The 9,878-nt window shown below is 51.0% G+C and overlaps 1 protein-coding gene across 1 annotated transcript; it reads right to left on the minus strand.

Annotated features, from left to right (window-relative positions):
- FNDC11 (fibronectin type III domain containing 11) lies at positions 1-5,902 on the minus strand. Its single transcript, XM_038750039.1, has 2 exons — positions 5,842-5,902; positions 1-997 (listed from the first exon to the last, which is right to left on the minus strand). The coding sequence occupies exon 2, from the start codon at positions 988-990 to the stop codon at positions 1-3; it is 990 nt and encodes a 329-aa protein (XP_038605967.1). The 5' UTR covers positions 991-997; positions 5,842-5,902.
- Between the last annotated feature and the right edge of the window lie 3,976 nt (positions 5,903-9,878).

Raw genomic sequence — 9,878 nt, forward strand, 5'->3', positions numbered from 1 at the left:
TCAGGCCTCCGGCGGGCCGGGGCGGCCGTCGGGGGCCCGGGGCCCCCCGTCCGGGGCCCGGGACCCCCCGTCCAGGCCCGCCCGGGTCCTCAGGGTGAGGCTGTCCCTCCAGGGCTCGTACACCAGGGTGTAGCTCTCGGCCCTCGTCACGGTGAACCTGTAGGCCCGGTCGGGCAGCAGGTCCCGCACCTCGAAGGAGCAGGCGGCCACGGGGACGGCCCCGCCCTGGGAGCGCTCCTGCTGGCTCCGCGGCTCCAGCAGCCCGAAGCGCAGCTCGAACCGCTCCGGCCCGGCCGGCTGGACGCCGACGAACCACCGGAGGCTGGCCCAGCTGTCGTGGGCCACCGAGGCCTGGCGGTCGAACAGGACGGGCATCTTGGCGCTGAGCATGAGGCGGACGTGGGGGATCTTGGCGGCCCCGACGTCCGCCACCAGGCGATGCTTGACGTGCAGCCGGCCGGGCACCACGGTGGCCAGGAAGCTGTCCATGGCGGCGGTCAGGTCGGCCACCCGCCGCTCCACGGCCTCCCAGCGCGCCAGGAAGGGCAGGGTGTCGGGGGACTCCAGGAGCCGCGCCAGCTTGGCCCGGCCCAGCTCCAGCTGCTCCAGCAGCTCGCCCAGGAGCAGCAGCTGGATCTGGGTCTGGGCCGTGCCCACCTTCTTCATGCGCTGGAACTTCCGCGGGTCGATGAGCTGGAACATGGCGTTGGGCAGCGTCAGGGGGCTCTGGTCGCCCGGCGCCAAGTGCTTGGGCAGGATCTCGATGTAGTAGGAGCATTTCTTCAACAGCTCCAGGCGGGCGCGGTGGCGTTTCAGGAGGTGGGGGCTCAGGCTGGAGTTGAGGAACTCCCTCAGGCTGCTTCTCCTCTCCATGTAGGTTCTCCAGGTGACGTTGTCCGGCTCCTCCCGGGGGGGCTCCACGCTCGGCCGGCTGCCCGCTTTCGTCTTGCTCGTCGGGCCCGCGTCCGTCGGCGTCCGGCTCGAGTTCATCCTCTCTCTGCGGGAGGGACCCGGGTGGGGGTGTGTGTGACTCGGCTGGCCCCGAGCCCCCCTTTCCCGGGAGGGAAGGCGGCTCGGGAAGCCGCGGGGAGGGTGTTGTCTCCCGGTTTTCCCAACTGGGCCTGATTGCCGGAGGACGGACAGGCTGGGTTCGACCTCCAGTTAGCGGACGGGACCGTCTCTATACGTTGCCAACTTGGACTTCCCAAGCGCTTAGTCCAGCACACAGGAAGCGCTCAATAAGTACGATTGAATGAATGAATGAATGAATGAATGGTTCCTGGGACTCGGCTGAACACGGGGCTCCCGGGACTCTGGCCTAGAGAAGCAGCGTGGCTCAGTGGAAAGAGCCTGGGCTTTGGAGTCAGAGGTCATGGGTTCAAATCCCCGCTCCGCCACTTGTCAGCTGGGTGACTTTGGGCAAGGCACTTCACTTCTCTGGGCCTCAGTTCCCTCGTCTGTAAAATGGGGATGAAGACGGTGAGCCCCCCGGGGGACAACCTGATCAATCAATCATATTTATTGAGCGCTTACTGTGTGCAGAGCACTGGACTAAGCGCTTGGGAAGTACAAGTTGGCAACATATACAGTCACTACCCAACAGTGGGCTCACAGTCTAAAAGGGGGAGACAGAGAACAAAACCAAACATACTAACAAAATAAAATAAATAGAATAGATATGTACAAGTAAAATAGAGTAATAAATATGTACAAACATATATACATACATACAGGTGCTGTGGGGAAGGGAAGGAGGTAAGATGGGGGGGATGGAGAGGGGGACGAGGGGGAGAGGAAGGAAGGGGCTCAGTCTGGGAAGGCTGAAACCTGGTCACCCTGTAACCTCCCCAGTGCTTGGAACAGTGCTTTGCACATAGCAATTGCTTAAAAAATGCCGTCATTATTATTATTATTATTTTTACAAAGAGGTTCTGGGACTCTGGTATGCGCAGGGCACCCAGGACTCTGGTGTACACAGGCCTCAATCTGTTCCCGAGGTGGGGCAGTGAGGGAAGGACAAGGCCCGTTGCCTCTTCTGCTACACGACACGAAAGCAGTTCTTCTGGACAAAGGAAACTGAGGCAATCTGGGGGGAAGGACAGGCCTGCTCTTGGGCACGCTGCCACTGCCAGAGCTTTGGACGCCCCTGAGAGCGCTTGCCCGGGGTCCCCCGGGCAGCCTGAGAGGACCCAGGAGACCTGAGAAGCAGCGTGGCAGCAGTGGAAACAGCCTGGGCTTTGGAGTCAGTGGTCATGGGTTCAAATCCCGGCTCTGCCAATTGTCAGCTGTGTGACTTTGGGCAAGTCACTTTACTTCTCTGGGCCTCAGTTCCCTCATCTGGAAAATGGGGATTAAGACTGTGTGCCCCCCGTGGGACAACCTGATCATCTTGTAACCTCCCCAGCGCTTAGAACAGTGCTCTGCACGTAGTAAGTGCTTAATAAATACCATTATTGTTATTATTACCTGAGGTGTGGAGGGGCTGGGAGCCCCTCGGGGGACTCTGCTGCGAAAACCAGCCTCCCTCCCCCCGACGCCAAACACAGTCCTTTTGTGCATAGATGGATACTCAGTTTTTCATCTCGACCACTCTCTAATCGTACGTACTTTTGTATTTGTCTTCCCTGCTAGGGCATTTCCCAGCCTTTGAGGGCTGGGAAAATGTCACTTGATTATTCTTTACTTCCCAAATGGCTAGTACAGTACACTGCATGCTATTGATGCTCAATAACCTATAGCACTTACCACCACCACTACTACTACTACTACTCCATCTACTACATAATAATAATAATAATGGCATTTATTAAGCGCTTACTATGTGCAAAGCCCTGCTCTAAGCACTGGGGAGGTTACAAGGTGATCAGGTTGTCCCACGGGGGGCTCACAGTCTTCACCCCCATTTTACAGATGAGGGAACTGAGGCCCAGAGAAGTGAAGTGACTTGCCCAAAGTCACACAACTGACAAGTGGCAGAGCCGGGATTTGAACCCACGACCTCTGACTCCAAAGCCGTCTAAACACCTTGAACTGGGAATCGTACCAAGTAGTTGCTCAGTAAATACTATTTACTATATTACTACTACTATTACTACTTTTAATAATAATAATTGTGGTATTAAGCACTTACAGGTCAAGCACTGTACTAAGTACTGGGATAGATATGAGAATAACCGAGCGCTTAGAACAGTGCTTTGCACATAGTAAGCGCTTAATAAATGGCATTAAAAAGAAAAAGTCCCACATGGGGCTTACAGACTAAGCAGGAGGAAGACAGGACAGTGCTCTGCACACCATAAGCGTTCAATAAATACGATTGAATGAATGAATCCCCATTTTGCGGATGAGGGAACCGAGGCACAGGGAAGTTAAATGACTTGCCCGAGGTTACACAGCAGGCACGGGGCGGAGTCGGGATTGGAATCCAGGTCCTCTGAATCCCAGGTCTGTGCTCTGTCTTCTAGGCCTCGCTGCCTCCCACTTGGGAGTCAGAGGTCCTGGGTTCGAATCCCCGCTCCACCACGTCTGCTGTGCGACTTTGGGCAAGTAACGTAACTTCTCTCGGCCTCAGTTACCGCATCTGTAAAACGGGGGTGAAGACTGTGAGCCCCACATGGTACAATCTGATCACCTTGTATCCCCCCCCAGCTCTTAGAACGGTGCTTTGCACGTAGTAAGCGCTTAACAAATGACATTATTATTATTATTATTATTATTATTATTATTACAATGGCTACTGTTATTGCTCCTACAGTGACTTCTGCTACTGTTACTCCGGCTTCACGCAGCTTTGGAGGCTGCTAGGGACTGTTGCCTCTGCAGAATTGGCACTTCTGCCAAGCGGGAGGCCTTCAGAGGAGCCCCCGAAAGCTGTTCTCTACACAGTAGGGACACGAGACGAGAGGCCCTCTGAGTTAAGGCCATCATTATTATTAATCAATCAATCAATCGTAATTATTGAGCGCTTACTGTGTGCAGACCACTGTACTAAGTGCTTGGGAAGTCCAAGTTGGCAACATCTAGAGACGGTCCCTACCCAACAGCGGGCTCACAGTCTAGAAGGGGGAGACAGAGAACAAAACCAAACGTATTCACAAAATAAAATAAATAGAATAGATATGTACAAGTAAAATAAATAGAGTAATAAATACGTACAAACATATATACAGGTGCTGTGGGGAAGGGAAGGAGGTAAGATGGGGGGATGGAGAGGGGGGCGAGGGGGAGAGAGCAGCCAATTGTATTTATTGAGCACTTACTATGTGCAGAGCACTGTACTAAGCGTGTGGGAGAGTACATTATAACAATAAACAGACTCATTCCTGTCTACCAGAAGCAGCGTGGCTCCGTGGAAAGAGCCTGGGCTTTGGAGTCAGAGGTCATGGGTTCGAACCCCTGCTCCGCCACTTAATAATAATAATGATGGCATTTATTAAGCGCTTACTATGTGCAAAGCACTGCTCTAAGCGCTAGGGAGGTTACAAGGTAACCTGTCAGCTGTGTGACTTTGGGCAAGTCCCTTCACTTCTCTGGGCCTCAGTTCCCTCATCTGGAAAATGGGGATGAAGACTGTGAGCTCGCCGTGGGACAACCTGATCACCTTGTAACCCCCCCAGCGCTTAGATCAGTGCTTTGCACACAGTAAGCGCTTAATAAATGCCATTATTATTATTATTATTATTATTATTATTATTACCAACTGTTATATTGTACTCTAACCAAGCACTTAGTACATTACTCTATACACAGTAAGCACTCAATAAATACCACAGATTGACTAGGGCGGCCACTGACAGCACTAGAGAATACCACACACCCTTCGCCAACCTGGAAATAAAGGTCAAACTTTGCATTATGGTCCTTGTGTAAAGTTAAAGCAGGTGATGGTATCAGGAGAAGCAGAACGCCCTAATGGGTACAGTCCGGGCTTGGGAGTCGTAAGTCGTGGGTTCGAATCCCACCCCGCCACTTGTCTGCTGTGACACTTTGGGCAAGTCGCTTAATAATAATGCTGATACTTGTTAAGCACTTACTACTACTACTAATAATGATGATGGCATTTATTAAGTGCTTACTATGTGCAAAACACTGTTCTAAGCGCTGTGGAGGTTACAAGGTGATCAGGTTGTCCCTCGGGGGCACGCAGTCTTAATCCCCATTTTCCAGATGAGGTCACTGAGGCCCAGAGAAGTGACTTGCCCGAAGTCACACAGCTGACAATTGGCAGAGCCGGGATTTGAACCCATGACCTCTGACTCCAAAGCCCGGGCTCTTTCCACTGAGCCACGCTGCTTCTCTAACTATGCGCCAAGCACTGTTCTAAGCGCTGGGGGAGACACAAGGTCATCAGGTTGTCCCACGTGGGACTCGCAGTCATAATCCTCATTTTACGGCTGAGGTAACTGAGGCCCAGAGGAGTGACTTGCCCACAGTAAGCGCTTAACAAGTACCATCGTTATCACCAAGCGCTTAGCCCAGCGCTCTGCACACAGTAAGCGCTCCATAAATACGGTTGAATGAATGAATGATCACTGTGCTTCCCTACGGGTAACTGAGGCCCGGAGAAGTTAATGATTTGCCCACGGTGACCCAGCAGACAAGTGGCGGGGGTGGTAGCAGACCCCAGGCCCTTTAGACTGTGAGCCCACTGTTGGGTAGGGACTGTCTCTATGTGTTGCCAATTTGTACTTCCCAAGCGCTTAGTACAGTGCTCTGCACATAGTAAGCGCTCAATAAATACGATTGATTGATTGATTCTGACGCCTCGGCCCGGGCTCTACCCACTAGGCCGCACTGCCAACCCTTGCTGTCCGCCGGCTCCCCAACCGTCCCCCTACCCACCACCGGCTGCACCCCCGCCCCACAGTGCTGGGCAGCTCGATCCCGGTACTTGCCGCTATTTCCCGGGGCGTCCCGGGCTCCTCCGGTCCCGGCCGGAGCCAGGGGCGGCGGGATTGCCATGGTGACCCCCGGAGCACTGTGATGTCACCGACCCCTCAAAAATCTCCAGTGGCTACCAATCAATCTGCGCATCGGGCAGAAACTCCTCACCCTGGGCTTCAAGGCTGTCCATCACCTCGCCCCCTCCTACCTCACCTCCCTTCTCTCCTTCTCCAGCCCAGCCCGCACCCTCCGCTCCTCCGCCGCTCATCTCCTCACCGTACCTCGCTCTCGCCTGTCCCGCCATCGACCCCCGGCCCACGTCCTCCCCCTGTCCCGTAATGTCCTCCCTCTGCCCATCCGCCAAGCTCGCTCTCTTCCTCCCTTCAAGGCCCTGCTGAGAGCTCACCTCCTCCAGGAGGCCTTCCCAGACTGAGCCCCTTCCTTCCTCTCCCCCTCGTCCCCCTCTCCATCCCCCCATCTTACCTCCTTCCCTTCCCCACAGCACCTGTATATATGTATATACGTTTGTACATATTTATTACTCTATTTATTTTACTTGTACGTATCTATTCTATGTATTTTATTTTGTTGGGATGTTTGGTTTTGTTCTCTGTCTCCCCCTTTTAGACTGTGAGCCCACTGTTGGGTAGGGACTGTCTCTATGTGTTGCCAATTTGTACTTCCCAAGCGCTTAGTACAGTGCTCTGCACATAGTAAGCGCTCAATATATACGATTGATGATGATGATGACCCCTGGGGCGGCTGCCCACCCAGGGCAGGGCCAAGACACCAACGCGGGCGGCAGGGACTCCATTCAACCATCCATCCACCCGTCGATCAATCAATCGATCGATTCTATTTCTGGCGTACCACCCAGAGCACGGGTCAGGGGTTCTAATCCCAGCTCTGCCACTGCTCTGCTGTGTGACCTTGGGTAAGTCATTTAACTTATATATGTATATATGTTTGTACATATTTATTTTACTTGTACATATCTATTCTATTGATTTTATTTTGTTAGTATGTTTGGTTTTGTTCTCTGTCTCATCATCATCATCATCAATCGTATTTATTGAGCGCTTACTATGTGCAGAGCACTGTACTAAGCACCTGGGAAGTACAAATTGGCAACATATAGAGACAGTCCCTACCCAACAGTGGGCTCACAGTCTAAAAGGGGGAGAAAGAGAACAAAACCAAACATACTAACAAAATAAAATAAATAGGATAGATATGTACAAGTAAAATAAATAAATAAATAAATAAATAGAGTAATAATAAATAAATAGAGTAATAATAAATAAATAGAGTAATAGTCTCCCCCTTTTAGACTGTGAGCCCACTGTTGGGTAGGGACTGTCTCTATATGTTGCCAATTTGTACTTCCCAAGCGCTTAGTACAGTGCTCTGCACATAGTAAGCGCTCAATAAATACGATTGATTGATTGATTGATTGATTTAATTTCCCTGTGCCTCGGTTCCCTCCCTTGGGAAGTACAAGTTGGCAACATACAGAACGTGGGCAAGTCACTTCACTTCTCCGGGCCTCAGGTATCTCATCTGTCTAATAATAACGATGGTATTTTTTAAGCGCTTACTTTGTGCCAAGCACCGGCAGATACAAAGTAATCGGGTTGCTCCTTGTGGGGCTCACACTCTTCATCAATCAATCAATCGTATTTATTGAGCGCTTACTGTGTGCAGAGCACTGTACTGAGCGCTTGGGAAGTACAAGTTGGACTCGTGCCATCTTCATTTTGCAGACGGTATTTGGTAAGCGCTTACTATGTGCCAGGCACTGGGGTGGATACAAGCAAATTAGCTTGGACACAATCCCTGTCCCACGTGGGCCTCACGGTCTCAATCCCCATTTTACAGATGAGGGAACTGAGGCCCAGAGAAGTGAAGTGACTTGCCCACGTTCTATATGTTGCCAACTTGTACTTCCCAAGTGCTTAGTACAGTGCTCTGCACACAGTAAGCGCTCAATAAATACGATTGAATGAATGAATGAATGGTCACACAGCAGATCAGTGGCGGAGGCGGGATTAGAACCCACGACCTTCTAACCCCCAAGCCCATGCTCCCTCATGGGGCTTGAGACCGTGAGCCCCATGTGGAGCAGGGACTGTGTCCAACCTGATTTGATTGTATCTGCCCCAGCGCTTAGTACAGTGCCTGGCAGATAGTAAGAGCTTAACAAATACCATCATTATAATACCATCATTATAATAATAATAATGGCATTTATTAAGCGCTTACTATGTGCAAAGCACTGTTCTAAGCGCTGGGGAGGTTACAAGGTGATCAGGTTGTCTCCCGGGGGGCTCACAGTCTTAATCCCCATTTTACAGATGAGGTCACTGAGGCACAGAGAAGTGACTTGCCTAAAGTCACACAGCTGACAATTGCCAGCGCAGGGATTTGAACCCGTGACCTCTGACTCCAAAGCCCGGGCTCTTTCCACTGAGCCACGCTGCTTCTCTGTACTATCATTAACTGAGCACTTACAACGAGCAGAGCACTGTACTAAGCTCTTGGGAGAGTATCTTACAACAAAACTAGTAGACACTTACCATGTCCAAAAAGATCTTGGTTCCAGCCCCAGTTCCTCCGCGGGGTCTTTGTGCAGGGAGCGGCTTGGCCTAGTGGATAGAGAACGGGCCTGGGAGTAGAAAGGACCTGGGTTCTAATTCTGCTCCTCCACCCTTCTGCTGTATGCCCTTGGCCAAGTCATTTAGCTGTGCACTACGCCTCGGTGACCTCACCTGTAAAATGGGGATTAAGACTTTGAGACCCATGTGGGATGGCGCTTAGTACGGTGCTCTGCACACAGTCACGTCTGCTGTGTGACCTTGGGCAAGCCGCTTAACTTCTCTGGGCCTCAGTTACCTCATCTGTAAAATGGGGTTGAAGACTGTGAGCCCCCCGTGGGACAACTTGATCACCTTTGTATTCCCCCCAGCGCTTAGAACAGTGCTGTGCACATAGTAAGCGCTTAACAAATGCCATCATTATTATTATTATTATTATTACAGTGAGCGCTCAATAAATACGATTGAATCATCATCATCATCAATCGTATTTATTGAGCGCTTACTATGTGCAGAGCACTGTACTAAGCGCTTGGGAAGTACAAATTGGCAATATATAGAGACAGTCCCTACCCAACAGTGGGCTCACAGTCTAAATGAATGAATGACTGCATACAAACTGATTGGTTTGGATTCACCCCAGTGCTTAGTACAGTGCTTGGCACATGGACTGTAGACTGTAGACTGCAAGCTCATTGTGGGCAGGGAATGCGTCTGCTTCTTGTCGTATTGTACCCTCCAAAGGGCTTAGTAATAATAATAATGATAATAATAATGATGATGATGTTGGTATTTGTTAAGCACTTACTATGTGCCAAACACTGTTCTAAGCGCTGAGGGAGATACAAGGCGATCAGGTTGCCCCAGATGGGGCTCACAGTTTTAATCATCATCATCAATCGGATTTATTGAGCGCTTACTGTGTGCAGAGCACTGTACTAAGCGCTTGGGAAGTACAAGTGGGCAACATAGAGAGACGGTTCCCACCCAACAGCGGGCTCACAGTCTAGAAGGGGGAGACAGACAACAAAACAACACATATTAACAAAATAAAATAAATAGAATAGTAAATACAGATGATTCTACAGATGAGGTAACGGAGATGAGAGAACTACTACACTGAGCAGCATGGCTCAGTGGAAAGAGCATGGGCTTGGGAGTCAGAGGTCATGGGTTCGACTCCAGCTCCGCCACTTAGCTGTGTGACTTTGGGCAAGTCACTTAACTTCTCTGGGCCTCAGTTCCCTCATCTGTAAAAAGGGGATTAAGACTGTGGGCCCCATGTGGGACAGGGACTGTGTCCAAATTGATTAGTTCCTATCTACCCAGCCCTTAGAACAGTGCCTGGCGCTTTCATTCATTCAGTCGTATTTATTGAGCGCTTACTGTGTGCAGAGCACT

This window comes from Tachyglossus aculeatus, chromosome 8 (genome assembly GCF_015852505.1).
Source record: "Tachyglossus aculeatus isolate mTacAcu1 chromosome 8, mTacAcu1.pri, whole genome shotgun sequence".
NCBI classification, from domain to species: domain Eukaryota; kingdom Metazoa; phylum Chordata; class Mammalia; order Monotremata; family Tachyglossidae; genus Tachyglossus; species Tachyglossus aculeatus.

Coding starts and splice junctions, on each gene's coding strand:
- FNDC11 (XM_038750039.1), bottom strand. CDS start 990: ATGAACTCGAGCCGGACGCCGACGGACGCGGGCCCGACGAGCAAGACG.